Below are 15,992 nucleotides of genomic sequence, written 5' to 3'. Positions count from 1 at the left end.
TGTTTGGTCCAAGCAAATACAGCAGTGCAACAAAGATCATGCAAAAGGGAGGAGAGCAGAGAAATTCCAAAGGCATGACTACACTGCTGTAAATAAATACAGCCCGTGAGTCACTGAGAGTGCACTAAAAGGCGGCAGAGAGAAAATGAGAGAGGCCACCCACCTGAGCTGCAGCTTTTCTCCTTCTGCCCTATGGAGCTCGGGGCTGGGGGGGGAGCTTGTTGAGGGCGACACGGCCCGTCCTGCTCTGACGAGGTGTTTCTGTTCCACATGTTTACGTTACTGTAGTTGTATTTGCTGGGGTCTCCCCACGCAGCCGTTCCGTCATCGATATCCATCCTGCGCCTGATGGACTCCGGGGAGGGCTCTTCCCAGCCGGTAGGTTCCACCTCTTTAAGAGTGGCAGGCATCGGTCCTCCCAGCCACCCAGAGGGCTTGTTTGTGCTCCCCGAGCCATTTCCCGCTCTGAAGGTACCCATGTTGTTGTCCTGGGACTTGTCCCACTCTGAAGGGTTGCTGGGTTTCATGGTGTCGGCCCAGGCTTGGTTGGAGTGGCTTAGTTTAACTGGCTCACCCCAGCCTTGATTCTGATTGTTGGCCTTCGCAGACTCTCCCCACCCTGAGGATGGGCCCCCTTGTTCAGGTGTGCTGGCCTCTGCCCTGCCTCCCCAGGTATTGCCCATGTTGTTGCCCGTGTTCCCACGGCATGGCTCATTCCAGCCTGAGCCGGAGCGGTCACTGTCGTTGTCCCACCCGCCCGAGCTGGCCTTCTGCGGTTCACCCCAGTGGTTTCCCCTTGGGCCTTCGCCCCCCCACCCCTCTGTAGTAGAGGAGCCGCCCCATCCCTGCTTGGTCTTCTGCGCATTATTCCACGTGGAGGACTTGTCATCTTTGACATTGCCCCACGAGGGATTGCCCTTGTTCATTCCGACAGAATTATCCTCCCACCCATTCGGCCCTGATTGGGCCTTGCCATCCCCCCACCCGGAGGAAGGCTTCTGGTCACTCCATCCAGACACAGAAGAATCACTACTATTGGTGCTGGGTCCATCACTCCAGCCACCTGAATTGGACTTCTGGGGAGCAGGATTACCCCAACTTTGTGACCCATTTCCTGCTTTCTTCTCGGAGGTCGACATGTCCCAGGCAGTGTTCTGGCGGACAGGGACCTGACCCCATCCAGTGTTGGAGAGCACCCGTGGGTCCATATCTGTTCTGGAGAGAGCTGCTTGTATCAGACCCTGCTGGCTGCCCCTCTTGCGGGTGCCACCGCGCTGCCCGTCTCTGTCGCTACGACCAGCTGAACTCTCCCCGCTCCCTTCGCTGCCCGTTGATTTGTTCCACGTGCTGCCCTGGGACGACTGGCCAGCGCTCCCGATCCCGAGAGCATCGTCCTCCAAAGACTTCCAGCCGTTTGTTCCCTTCCTGCTCCCGTTCGTTGCGTCGTTGGAATGCTGACTGTTACTGGGCAATGCGCTCCACTCCCCGTTTGGGACCTTAGTGCCAGTGTTTGAAGACGATGAGGAGGATGAGGATGAAGAGGAGGCACTACCCCAGGGACGAGGGGCCCCAGCCGGGCCCACACCGCTCCCCGCTCCCCAGGTCATACTCTGAGGGGGAGCAGGACCAGAGTCCCAGCCTCCTCCACGACTGCCCATCCCATTATTATTATTATTATTCTTGAAAGAAGCAGTGCTGACAGAGGAGCCGACGGCTCCAGACTGCATTAGAGTTGCATTCACAGTGTCGGCCACAGCTTGGCCTTTCGGGACAGGACATTTGTCTCCAGAGTAATTTGTGCCGGGCACCGCGGCCCACACGGTACCATAAGACCCGCCGCCGTTCATTCCCTCGCTGTTGCCATGCTGAGAAACGGAAGTGCCGTTGGAGACTGGAGAAGTCAGGAGCTGAGGGGAGCTCCCTGTGCCCACAGACCAGGCTCGGTGCCCTGGGGGCGGTTCGTTCATCTGCACTGAACCTGTAGAGTTTGGTAAACTAGAGGTCATCGTGTTAGTAGTGTTATTTGGTCCATTAAATTCAGTGTTAAGGTTTTGAGGCTGCCCACTTAGAACCTTGTTTGTACCATTCGCTTCGGACTCTGCAACATTTTCCTGCTGGCTTCCCCAGGACATCTTAGGGTTAACACTCGGCATGCTGGGTGTTTGACCTACGGTGCTTCTTTGAGTGTTGGTGCCCCCATTCCCACTGCCCACAGACCCATGGGGGTTGGGCCCACTGTTCTGTAGAACGGGCCAGGCACCATGGTTGGCATTTGGGTTCAAAGTGCTTGAATTTATTCCTCCATTGATTGAGGGACCTTGGTTACCCCATGCATTTATTTTTCCATGACTACCTTCTGCCGGCTTGCCGCCAGGGTTATCCCCGGAGATCTGACATGTGCTTAGCATCGAGCCATTGGATACACCCCAAGGACCCTTAACACTCCCATTAGCCACATTATTGCTGCCATTCGCAACCATAAAATGAGAACCTTGACCGTTGCCTTGTCTACTGCCACTGCTGTCACCACCGGCGATCCCAGACGCCATCATGGTGAGGTTTTTCTCAGACCCAGAGCTGGAGGCAGAGTCAGCGTCCATACATTCTGAGGCTAACTCTGGGTCGCTACCAGAGATGGAGGGCCAGGATCCCTTATCACAGCCGTCTACGATGACTTTGCCCCAGTTGCTGTTCGAGTCAGTGCAAGGAGAGCCAGAGCTCCAGGGTGAACTCTCATACTGAGGGTCCAGACCAGCGTGATCCAAACCTGCAAACACAATGACACCAAGTATAATCTACTTGCAAAAACAAACTAGATAGCTCAGCATTTTTACCTCTTATCCCCCCTCCCTTTATTTAATAATAATAAATAATTAAAAATGTTCTAATATTGCAAATAATGCTGAATTGCATCTGAATAAAAATGTAATTACAAAAAAAGAGGAATTTGTACTATAGTCCATATGCATATTTTTTCCAAATATTTCAAAATATTTAGATATTCTTGTAAAAAGAAAAGGAGACACAAAATATGAATAGCATGACCCATGAGGAAAGGTTTGACAGAGTCCCGTTTCAAATGACCCAAGAAAAAGTCTAATAGTTAAGCTGGTTTTGTGGATTAACAGTCACTGGTGCCACAGGAGGCCGTGGTGTGCGTCCCAGCGAGCGCGTCTAGTCCGCGTCTGGCTGAAACACAGTCACAGCTGCCTCCATTTTGTAGCAGCAGCAGCATGTCCCTGCAGCATGCCAGTGGATCAGTGAGAAAGGACACGGCGAGCTCGAGGGCGTGTGCGTAGATCAGACCCTCTCTGAACCCAGCGGTGTCCCCTCACACCACTATTCTTGGTTAAAGTAAATAAATAAGTAAATCTCCGGCCTTCCACTTATTTCCTCGCTCCAAGTTATTCTCAATCATTTCTGCTGGTTTGTGCTTGCCTTCCAATGCTCAAAGATGGCTGCCAAACTCCCTCAAGAGCTGTACTCTTGCCAAGTCTGAGGTCTCTCTCCCAAGCTGTGTTAGCAACAAATACAGAAAGCCAGACAGCTCGACTGAGGCCTTAATCAGAAAGTTTCTTGATGGCGACAGAATGGAAGTTACACTGGAAGGTGACAAACTGTTTGAGAATACACAGATAATGCTCAGGTTTAAATATTAATCAGAGGCAGCACAGCAGTGAGTCATTAACCTCAAGAGGTATGCTTCAAGCAGGCTTATGCCTACAGGTTCACATATGCATATGTAGTGGGGCAGAGCAGTGAAGAGGTGATCTTAACAGCTGCTGACATGTTCTGATGTGATCTGCGTCTTGGCTAGACAGCAGACAGGCAGATGGAAGGATGGTAGCACTCATTTATCATGGGCTCTTCAACAGTAGGCTGCCACAAAGATGATGTAGTGAGGTATGACAAAGCAAGCTGCAGTCAAGCCACAGCATACAGAAAACTATATGCAACAAAGCTCAAGGGGCCATACAAACTAAGGAATAAAATCAATTTGATGTACTTAGTACTGCTTCACTAACAGGAGATGCCTAAAAACAAACAAACAAAAAAGAAAGTACACCAGGGCAGAATATCATGTCTTACTCTTCTAAAATAGGCCTTTGAAATGCTTACACTGCAAAGACTGTAATACTAAACCTACTAGTAGTGCTGGGCGGTATACCGGTTCGCACCGAAAACCGGCGTTTATTTTTGTTATCATACGAATTTTTCATAAACCGGCCACACCGGTTTAAATAGCCTTCACATGTCCGGAATGCAGCACAGTCGTTAATTGTATCTCAATGAAAGCTTTTTATTGCTACGACGCTAAGCACACATGCAATAGAGCGCAAATCTAGCTTGCTGAAAACGAGGGACGTTCTGAACCACAAATTATTCCAAACATTAAAGTAAAAGCTGATGCCCCAAAAGGAACTTTTGCCAAAGAACGGAGCCGTGTCTGTTGCCAGGAAGTACATCGGGTTTTAAAGGTCGGACGTGGACCAGTCACTTACTGCAAATGCTGTCGAGCAAAAATTGTCGCGACTGGTGGTAACAAGATAAATCTGCTGCACCACCCATAAAGCTGCTTATAATTGACGCGTCGTGACTGGCGCGAGGGTCCGCGCAGTAAAAAATGACGCAATCGCGGTGGCTCCGCGTTGCGAGCTCGTGCACCTCTCGATTTTTGCAGCTTCGTGCGTTCCGCTCTGCAGCTCTGTGTTTTGCGCCAAGTTATGTTTGCAGGGTTCATACACCTTTACAAGGTGGAATTCAAGCACTTGTATGATACTTTCAAAGTCCATTTTCAATATTTCCAGCACTTTCAGCTTAATTAAGTTACATATTTATACAAATACACATATGGTCAAAATTATTTGAAATAATTCGCTTTTTATCACATTAAAAGAGACGGTACCGTCTCCCCAGTATTCGACCACTGTTATTATTTATTTGTTTAAATATTATGTTATTTAATCAAATGTAAGATATTTGGGACTTTTCAGTATAATACAACCATTGACAAACAGCCCTGTCTACTTTATGTCCAAATACCTCTTAATTGTTATTAACAAACTGGTGTGTAATTTTTAATATTACGTGTAGCTGGTTCACATAAGTTGTATAAACCTACAGTTTTGATGCTGTCGGAAGAATGTTTTAAATAAAAGGTTTTGCATTTTTAACGCAACTGTCATGCTATATGATTCCTTCACTACTTTAGTGCTACCATTTGAAAACTGATCATGTGGGGCCATGCAAATCTGTATTACATGTAATACTTAGGTGGAGACATTTTTCTAACAGTGGAATATGGTATTCTTAACCACTCTACTGCAGTAATTATTTTCATAATCAATGCAGTTAACACCATGCATGGGGGGAAAAAACTGTCAAATACCGTGAAACAGATATAATTTCGAAAAATACCGTGATATAGAATTTTGGTCATACTGCCCAGCACTACCTACTAGCGAGTATTTATTACTCTATGAGCATTAGGACCAGTGCTAGGCATTCCAGATCAGTGTTGTGTCTGCTTTCATTACAAACATAAAAGTAGTTTGCAACACTGCCACTTTGGTCTATATTGTCCCATTCAGCAGCATTATAACTATAATGACAAATCTGACACTAATGAACGCAACAGTGGCTTCTGACTGCTGTAAGCAAACTGAGCACAAGGCTTCATTTTCTCCAACAGCACAGACATAAATCACACTGTTATACAAGCACAGTTATACAATGATGGAATATGTGAGTCAAGGAGACACTTCAAGAATTAGAAACATTTCACAGTACTGGAGTCCGAATGGTATTCTTGGGGCATGATCGATATGTCGATCAATTGATGATAAATGCACAAAAAGGACTGCCATGACAACACAGAGTGCCACCAACACAAACAGAACACTACCAGCACAAAGCAGACTGTGAGTGACTAATAAAATGAAAATCTACCACCACAACAAAAAAGGGTCACCTGTTTGGTTAGGGGAGTGGCTGACCGAGTCCCGAATGGGAGCCATGCCTATGAAACAAAAGAGCAAAATCATGAGACCGACACGAAGCATCAGAAAGTGCTACAAGCATCAGCGAGACGTCCCCTCTACCTTCAACGGCAAACGGTTCAGTTTCCACAACAGGCAACCAATTATCAGAAACATTCGACCCTGTTGGACAAGGCTCATTCATCCAATGCATTGTGTTATGGTAAGGCTGATAACCGGCTGACGGGTGGAACGGCGAGGCAGGAGTTCGGCGGCCGTATGGAGGAGGACGAGGAGACGTACCTGAGAGGTTGGCTTTGGTGCAGATCAGGACAAGCCCCTCAGCTATTAGCTTCCCTGGCTGGCTGGCTGTAAGCTGCACTTGAGTTCCCAGTATGACAGCGAGGAGCGTGAAACAGTGGCCACGTTTCAGCAGCTGGGGGAGGTGCGGCGGGCACTAGTGAGGAGGGTGGCGAGGCAGGGCTTGGGGCTGGCCACTGGCACAGGCCCTGTTGGCATTGCTGATGGCGAAGGGAACAATGGATGTGCTGCTGTTCTGATTGGCAGACTGAGGCTGGCAGAAACTGGACTCAATATGTTCTGGCACTGCAGTGGGAAAAGACACAAAGAGACATGGCATTAGACATAAAGCCTGTGGACCTGAAGGCCTCATTATGAGCAGAGGAGGGGACAGTCTGGTTCTTTATCAATCAATCAAACAAACAAACAAACCCCTGCGAGATGTCAATTGCTTTTACTGCCACGGACTTATAAACATGGTTTACAATGGTGCATAGAGTAGCAAAAAAACCAACCCTCAGACGTATTGTTAGTTTAATAATTAGAAGTAAAAGTAGAGTTAAATTTTAACAAAACAAAAACAAAAAATTAACAAAACATTTTAAAATGAAAAAGGAACTACCTAAAATACCTCATAGTACTGTGTATGCTGAATTTGGATACGTGTTTATATTTGATCCATCAGGACATGGTTTAGCTAAGTGACAGCAATTAAATATTACATAAAAACATTACTTATTCATAAATAAGTATCTTATTACACTAACAGAAATACAAATATACTTCTATATATTAACATCTCTATTCAAAGCCCAGCAACAGCCAGCTAACACAGAGGTGCTGAAAGTTCCTTGGCAGTATTTTTCCTCACTATGCATGCGTACGATATTTAGTATCCTGGAACAAAAATATCAAAACCTGTGTCACAAATTCTGAAACCATCTGGATTCAGTCTGCAAAAATTCAGTCTGCAGTTTTTGTTGCTGCCGGATGGGATGAAATATTTAACAAGTATAATCAAAACAGTCAGCCATCGCAGCCTGAAGAAAGACCAAATCAACATGTTCATAAAGCCTCCTCAAATGAATTTTAATGGGGTACATAATTTGAAGATGGCAACAAGCTTGGTTATTTAAGGTACTTTTATCTCATTTAGAGATATGCATGCAATGGCCAAGTGTTAATAAAACTTTAGAGAAAGACTTCTGAAGAACTCCGTGTGGTTATGACCTTAAAACCAGTTTTCCCACTGCTGAGTGATGGGGAGGTGCTAGGTTTTCTGAAAGGGCATGAGAATTTTGTTAGCAGCTGGGCATTGTGCACACAAGTTTAACGAGCATCACAGATTAACATTCCTGTCAATATTTCGGAGCTCTTGCTATTACTAAATATTTGACTTTTTTCATGGTATTTTCCCTTGCAAGTGGACTAATCACCTCGACTGTCTGGACTGATACCTTCATTTGTATATTAATAATGTACATTAAGGAGCATATATCGGAGTGTGAAATCTTCTAAAGACGATTCAAAATTCTCTCACGTCGTAGTCCTCATCACCCTAAGCTGGAAATCATGTGCATTTGACAGTCCAGGCCGGACATTGAGCAAAACGCACAAAATGTGTATTGAATTAATATTTTAAAATGTAAAATGAAGAGAAACATAACCAAGTTTTCACAAATTATTGTGCAATCACAACAAACTGCAATTGCATTAAACTCAAATGGTGCATTTAAGGCTCACTAATAACAATAACTAGATTATAATCCTCCCCCGATGGGAGGAGCTTCAACACAGTGTCCAGGGTGTGTAATATATTATGACCATCAGGTCCCGAACGTCCCCCATGCATGCAGCTTTGTTGTTGTCTGCTATAATCCCACTGACCGTCATATCACCCACAAACTCACGAAGAGTGTTAGAACTGTGAATGGGCTGGTGGTCACGTGTGAGGAGCATATAAAGGGCCCAGTATAAAGGCCTGGGGGGCGCTGGGGCTCAGGGTGAGGGTGTGTGCATACACCAGTCAACGTGTGGATAATGAGGATGGTCAGTGTGCAGTAGTATATGGAGGGAGTTAGCCCTGGTGTGTACATTATGTCTATCTGCTTGTTCAATATGATGGTATTAAATGCTGAGCTGCAGTCAATGAAGAGCACAGATGTGTCCTTCCAGGAGGGATGAAGCTATATGGATAGCCACAAATATTCTCAGTCAATCGGTTTGCTCAGTAGACAAAGTGGTGTTGGACTACATCAATTGGGAGGGTCTCTTTGATGTGGGAGAGTACCCATCATTCAAAAGCATTTTAAATGACAAGGCCAAGAGTGACAGGCCTAGTGTCATTGGGCCAAGTTGTCGGTTGTACATTTTTTGTGAATGGCCATATTGGTGAATTTGAGGCATGCAGACTGTGCATAAGAACAGAGATGCTGAAACTGTGCGAACACCTCTGCTAGATGGTCAGCACAGGTCTGGTGGACCTGGGCACTGCTAATATCACTGGGCACACTTCACACCTAGTGAGTTGGGAGTTACTGTTGGAAAGTCCTTTTCTATGCCGTTTGTAGTTTTTGTAGTTCTGCACACCAGATACCCATGTTAAAGTTTGCTCTGGTGACACTGGACATTGTGGTGTCTCCTGATTCAAAAGGTTGTCTCTTGCCTCGAGCAGCCATTTGACTTCACCGTTGTCCATGGTTTCTCATTTGCCTACACATCCTTTTGCCAACAGTGACACTGTCCATGTAGTAATGTCTGAAGTGTATACCTCTTGGCCCGTTTCAAGGGCAAAGGTATTCCATTCTGTATGTTCAGCACAGTCCTGCAAGTCCTCAGGCTAAACTTCACGTCATGGTCAGCTGAGCAATGGCTTTGTGTGCTGGGACGAGACCCAGCTGACCGTTCAAGGTGGGGTATGGCCCTTTGAGCTCAGGTCCTTTACGTTAATACAGACATTTATCCTAGATGTATTATGCCGCCGGTTGTGCGTGGACATTGGAAGAATTTGGGGAAAATGTAAGGTTGCTTTGGTTGAAGTCAGCAGCAAGGACTAACGTTCAATCAGGGTGTGTATTCTGATGTTTACTACTGGCATCATCTGCATGTCTAAGCATAAGATTACCATTAGCCTGTGGCGACAAATATACTGCCATGACAACAAATGTACATTCTCTGGGCATGTGAAACAGTCTGCCCTTGAGCATTAGATATTCCACATCAGAAGAACAGAATATAACGATTGTGGCCATGTCCATGTATGTATGCAAACAAAGTCAGATGCTCTGTTGACAGTATTCAGTGAGCAGCCTGTTGGCTCAGCTGCAGTACATTTTTTTACCAAAATGTAGCATCACTGGCCACCTTTAGTGGTTCACACGGCTGTTCCTGAGGTGCACGCATGTATCTCAAAGTCTTGGTAAAAAGGAAAAACATGCATACAACCGAGTTTTACTGCAGGTAATTGAAATCACGCCTTTCCCAGTAGAACTTCATCAAAAAGAGGCCAGAACTTGAAGAAAAAATAAGCTAAAGGTAAGGGTTATATGCTCTATTCGAGATGTGCTTTCCTGGCTGTAGTCAGCACTTTAAGAAAATTGAGCAACTGGTCGTTTGGCCGAAATTTCACTTTTCCTAGTGGGTTGTAATGGCTCACCACGAAGTTGGGAAGAGCTTGATCCAAATGTCATGGGCCGTGTTAAAATCAAATAGTTTGTCCTAGTTTGTCTTTGCCTCAAAGTGGAACTTTATTGATCATTCACACTCCATGATAGCATTCTGAAAGCTAGTTTTGCTAATGTACATCCATGTGTTTTAAACAGAATCTGTTCTGCAGTTTCTGGTAATGAGATTGTCTTCCAAGACCTCTTCAGTAAGTCTGAGGACCAGACAGAGGCGACGCACACTAAAACCACACTAACTGACAGCTAGCTCCCTCAGCTTGCAGATGGATTTGATTTGATTCTGGTAGAGATCACATCCGTCACTAAGCAGAGCATATGAGGCTGCAAAAGCTTATCTTTTGTCCATGAATAACTAAATACCCAAGTACACTAGAGACAAACACACACACACACACACACACACACACACACTTATGTAAACATTCTAATTTCAGCAATATAGAATTTTGTATACATTATCCATATACTCAATGAATTACAAAAACTAACTGAAGGATATTGGATAAGACTTTGCCTAGAGTTACAGGCACAGAAAACAAATTTAAAGTCTTACAGCAGGTGCATACAGCAGTGCTACTACATGACATGTAACTGCAGTCATGTGGTAATGCTGTTCTAGTGCATGTAATGACGAAACAAATAGCTCAACATTTTTCCAAGCTATTCCAAGCCTCACGCGCAGAGAAAACATCAACCCATGGCTTAAACCCACCGAGCCAAAGGAGATAGTTCAGATGGACGTATGTATGCACGTCCTTGTTTGTTTGTTTTTTAAGGAAACATTATCAGAGGGTTATATACATGTTCTAAAGGTCGCAACGGGCTTGGAAACAAGGAGTCACGTGTTCAGGTCCATCTGATGTGACAAAATAAATATTTTTTTAAATCCAGCATCATAGCTGTTTTTGTCATGGATACAGGGATTTCCCCATACAGAATGACCTCACAAGTTGCAGCTTAATATTAAACCGGCGAAGGGGGAGGGGCGAGGTAAGCAAGCATGCAAATTCCTCTGCCTGATCCTGACCTTTCAACAACACGTCCACTGTCTGGGGAGTCCTTAGTACACAGTGCTATTTATAAACACTCGTTTAAATGGCACCCTTTGCTTCTTCACGGGCGACCAGCAACATTCGACGGAGACGTTTAAGAAGCCCTCACAAAGGCATCAACTCTTAAGGTGGAAAAGCTGGAGGCACGGAAGCCATGCTAAACAGCACTATCGTTGCTGTAACCAGAGTCTAGCCAAGTAAAACACGTCTACCTTCAAGTAAAGCAGGACGGGCGCGAGTCCCTTTGCCCTACGACTCCCCCTTTTCCAGTACTGTATCCTTCTGAGCACTTCCAGCCCTGTCGTCCCCCGCTCTGCTCAATTCGCAGGAAAAAAACGGAGGAGCACGGTGTCATTTTACGACATGAGCAGTAGCTACTGCTTCCAGCAGGCGCCCCAGAGAGCACCAACAGCTTTAAGGCGGAGGAGGGGCCTTCGGAGGAAAAAGGCGGAGCCTGCTGCTCGCAAACACTGGATACAGCTTAGCGTCATCCGTTAGAGTAAACAAAAGGCACAAATATTACAGCTATGCATGAGATGTCTGCGGCTCCTAAATGTCTTGTTCAGACACACTGGGGAATGGCGAACTCAAAGAAGTCAAGCAGTCATGTCGGAACACGCACTCGCAAGAAACCACAGGACTGCAGTACAACTGCATGGCTACACAATACAGGACAAACAGCAGCAAACGCCACAACAGGACGCGGGAGACGTGCACAAAAAACACAAAATGGAGGATTTTCTTGCATACCAATTTTTTAACATTAACCTAAATTGACACAGATGGCATAGGGCCGTGCTAGGGAAATTCTAACCAGCCTGTCTGTGTGAAACTGTATTTCTTTACCACAGTGATTCTCTGTCCAAGTGGAGATATGCAGGCAATGGCCAAGTGTTAATAAAGCTGTAGAGAAAGACTTCTGAAGAACTCAACAACAGGGGCCTCAATTTGTCTGGAGCTCCACTCAACGTAAGCAGGTCTTGGCATGTTCACATTCTTAAAGCAGTCCCATATGTTCTGTAGACTGCAGATATTAATGCCCACAGCAGGCCAAGACAAATGTAGTTTTTGTTAGATGTAGGAGTCTGACATTTTTTCCGTTCCAGCTCTGAGCTCAGAGTCTCCCCTGTCCCTCGAGCTCCTGTATCGACATCACCAATCGCTTAGCAACAGCCAAGCGATTCGGTCAACAAGCTGATGTTTAGCAGACAATTTCACAGACTCAACTAATCATTTACAGAATCCTTCTCATTTCCAGATGATGAGGTCATCCTAAAACAAAAGGCAGCGCTGTAAAGGACGAATGGTTCGAATTTCTCTTTGTTCTTCAAAAGGAAAGGAGTAGCCCAGAAGGACCAAACATGCCAAAACAAACATTTTCCAGAAGAGGCTCATATTGAGCCCAACCTCAGAGCAACTTACTCAACATGTGGACAACTGCACACACAGAACAGAAAGCAGAAAAAGACAACTCTGTACTCGGTAATACACATCAGATCAGTCTCGTACGAGACTCAAGAGAAGTTAAATGTCAGCCGAGGTCAAACAGGAGGGGCATGTGGCACATGGGGCAGTCACGGTCACTGGAAACTTTACCCTTAAGTCTCCATGTCACTACTGATCCAAGATCACTCCTATGACAATAGAACTGACAGCGTTTAACCTACATATCAACATAAATAACATACAAGCCATAGACTGATATGAATGACTTTAAATCTGATAACCTTCAAATCCAATGACAAACTATATTAATATGTTTAAAAAAAAAAGAGGGTCAAAGATGGACAGGTGGATCAAGTCCAGCACGAGTAAGTAAGGTATAAGTCTAGAAAACAGAAATGCTACATGCAAACACCATTATTACTACAACCCATCCACACCACTCCAAATAGGACATATCGAGTCCAACATTTGCTCGCGTGTGACTGGTGTCCAAGGTGATGGGACAGTAATGGCCTTTTAACCCTTGCGTCCCTCAACACTTGTGCTTCACACAACAACAGTGCATGTCTGTGTACAGCATGGGAGAGGACACACACACACACACACACACACACACACACCTTTACTCCAGCCTCCTCTTCCTTATCGTCCTTCAGCTGTAGACGGTTTCTCCTGCCATCAAATACCCATTAGCCTCTTGCGATTTCCCTGGAAATATTAAAAAAAATGTAGTTAAGACACAGGCTTCACAAAATGGCTTCCAAGTCAAAAAAAAAAAAAAAAAAGGCCAGTTTCATTAGCAGCGAGTTTGTTTTTAGCGCCGTAAAATAAAACAATAACAGAGGTGTGAAGGGAGAGAAATCTTGAGCTAATCTCCTTAAAGGATTACACTGGGAAATGAGGTTAGTGTGGACAGCCCGTGCAGCACTTAAACAGCCACTTTCTACCCTTCATCATCTGGGACTACCATCGGTGTCTCCGCGCAGGACAGCAAGATATGAAGACTATACTTTTTGATCTTTAAAGATGTGACAGCCGTGGGACAAAATTTATGAGGTCACCTCCAACACAGATCAGATAGGGAATGTCTCACCGGGAGTGAACACAGTTGTGCTGGCAGCTCTTCAACTGCTTAAACTAAAGCCAGAGTTGGAACCGTTTAAGACGTTAAGTAAAGGTTAGTTAGTGAATACTGTAGACTCCCGACTGGAAACTTCAGCGCTGAGGAGACATAAACACCTCAGAAATATCGATGAGAAAATGACAGGTGCTGACCTCTAAACTAAAACTGACCAATAATCAGCTGCCACTGATGCTCTGCATACATTTGCATTTTGACAGAAAAGGCTGCTAAGCCTTTTCATATGACTATACAAATTTGTCTCTACTGGCACACAGAGGATGTGAACACTGAATTTAATATCTACCTGAGCATTTTGACTGAGAAATGATTAAACAAAATTGTCGATTCAATTCAATTTGCCATTCAATTTTAAAGTGATGAAAAGACTGGCTATAAGGGATTGGTATACAATGGGGGGGGTGTGCACAAACTCTTCGATTTAAACGTTCTACCCCCGTAACCCCAGTTCTCTGCCTAGTTTGAAATGTTTAAAGACACACAAGCGCTCTCACAAGCCCAGTGAATGTGCCAGGGTCTTGAGGCTTTGTTTACATCTGTGTGCATATGAAAGCAAAGCTGGTCCATCACAGACATCCAGTCCCAGTTAGAGCAAATGCGTCGAGCTGACTTATAGACCAGGGGAAGAACACATTAGTGCTTGCCTTCCCAAGCTGGGGGCCGTCACACAAAAGGCAACTTTTCTTGAGATTGTGTCTAAAGTGTCCACATATATTTGTCTTTATTGAGGTCATTTGTGCCCTCTTTTACTTGGATTTCATCCACAGAGGGTTACAGCCGTACCAGAAATAACGCAAGAAGCCGCTACAGCCGACGTTTACATGTTCTTTATAATAAAGGCTCGGGTGAATTTTTGTATTTATTGGAAATATTTAGCTAGATCTCTCACTAAGCCTGATCAATATAAATCAGCATCGACTTTTCATTATGCCGTACTGAAATGCTTGCATACTGCACATTCGGTTTTTTTCTTTAGGCTACAGTTGTTTAAAAGAAACCCTTTAGCTGCACCTAAACCATACAAGGGTTTTAATAATGGAGGTTCAGACGCTGCACACAGAGCGGTGCAGAGGGAGGCAGATGCTCGAACCACAGAGCGGTGGAGTGGAGCTGATGCAGAAACCACAGAGCAGCGGAGAGGTGGCTATGGAAACAGAGTACCCACACGCATAGCACCCCATCCAACACACGTGACCCAGCCAGCAGCCAAACCACAGTTCGGAACTACATAACTTTGGTGTTTAAAGAGTAACATGATTTTCAGATCCTTCCTCGGTGTGACCAGCAGCAGGTCGGGTACGAGGATGCCAGACTGTGCGCGAGAGCTACACACTCCTCATGAAACAACTGCGGCACTGCGTTCCACTGCTCGCACCACGCAGCCTTCCTCTGGGACACACTGGAGTCTGTGGTGTGTGTAAACGGGAGGGGGCGGTAACAGCTTTGGAGCGACAATGTTCATATCTATGTAGACGTCTTCCTTGACTACCCATGATTAAGCACCATGTTAAAAGTATATGATAACCAAGTGTAGAATTCAAAGGTTTTCAAGGATGTTTTTTAGGCAATATGAGCAATAACAGTAATAATTCTTTCATATTATGTTCAGCCATTTCCTTGTACCTCTACCTTCAGTGAAAGGCCATGTTTCTTTAGAGTCCAGAGCTTCAGGACACTGCTCATAAACCAGCTGGATTATTTTGGCAAGGCAGTGAATGTGAGGAGTTTTGTTTTTTTTGCTGATGAAAGCCGACATGAAGCCCCGTGAAGGAAGGAAAACTCAACGGGGTGTAACAATTGGTTGCATGACATGTGGATCTACTTCATCCATCTTAGATTCGGGCTAAGGACAGCAAAGAACTGCAGACTGAAAATATAACGGTACTGAACTCTGCAGCACTCTAACTGAATGCGAGATGTAGGATGCTTTGGGTAGGCTAGCACTCCACGTGTCCTGAACTCAGATTGGAACGCCATTCATAGACTCCAGCACAATAGGTATATTTTTAATAAAAGGATGCACAAGGCATATTTTCCAAATAAAAATATATATGCTACAACAACCTTCTTTGCAAAACAATTACAGATGAGATTGTTCATAACTATAGAAGCTACACCAGATTAATTATATTAAAAAAATTTAAGTCAGATAATGGGTTACTTTGATATGGTTTAACAGTTAGCTAATAAACACAAGACCTGATCCCAGCACAGAATATGGGTTATATTACCTGCCTTGGGCTACATAGTGTGAACATCCCTTATTTAAAAGCCATTTAGTAGCTAATTAATGTTACTGGCAAGCACAGGTTTATTACTACAAAGATTCTTGGTGTGTTGCCATTTCCCTTTCACGTGGGCTCAAAGGCAGGTGCTTTCTATTCTACTCCAG

General features: G+C 44.9%; 1 protein-coding gene across 5 annotated transcripts in view; it reads right to left on the bottom strand.

The window, feature by feature from the left end:
• LOC143508313 (trinucleotide repeat-containing gene 6A protein-like) overlaps positions 1 to 15,992 on the bottom strand; it is a 32,943-nt gene that overhangs the window by 13,779 nt on the left and 3,172 nt on the right. For 4 of the 5 annotated variants that reach the window (XR_013129317.1, XM_076996742.1, XM_076996746.1 and 1 more), the window contains exons 3-6: positions 13,080 to 13,167; positions 6,282 to 6,584; positions 5,972 to 6,019; positions 164 to 2,767 (exon numbers count right to left, since the gene is read on the bottom strand). Coding sequence is in view for 4 of the 5 variants with exons in the window: in XM_076996742.1 (XP_076852857.1) it covers positions 164 to 2,767; positions 5,972 to 6,017 (2,650 nt within the window). In the remaining variant the exon portion in view is untranslated. Of the gene's footprint in view, positions 1 to 163; positions 2,768 to 5,971; positions 6,020 to 6,281; positions 6,585 to 11,225; positions 11,395 to 13,079; positions 13,168 to 15,992 lie in introns of those variants that run through there. The other variant, XM_076996744.1, reaches the window with a different exon arrangement.

Source organism: Brachyhypopomus gauderio, chromosome 2, assembly GCF_052324685.1.
Source record: "Brachyhypopomus gauderio isolate BG-103 chromosome 2, BGAUD_0.2, whole genome shotgun sequence".
NCBI classification, from domain to species: Eukaryota; Metazoa; Chordata; class Actinopteri; order Gymnotiformes; family Hypopomidae; genus Brachyhypopomus; species Brachyhypopomus gauderio.
Note: the sequence above shows the minus strand (reverse complement) of the source record. Positions and strands in the feature narration are given on the sequence as shown.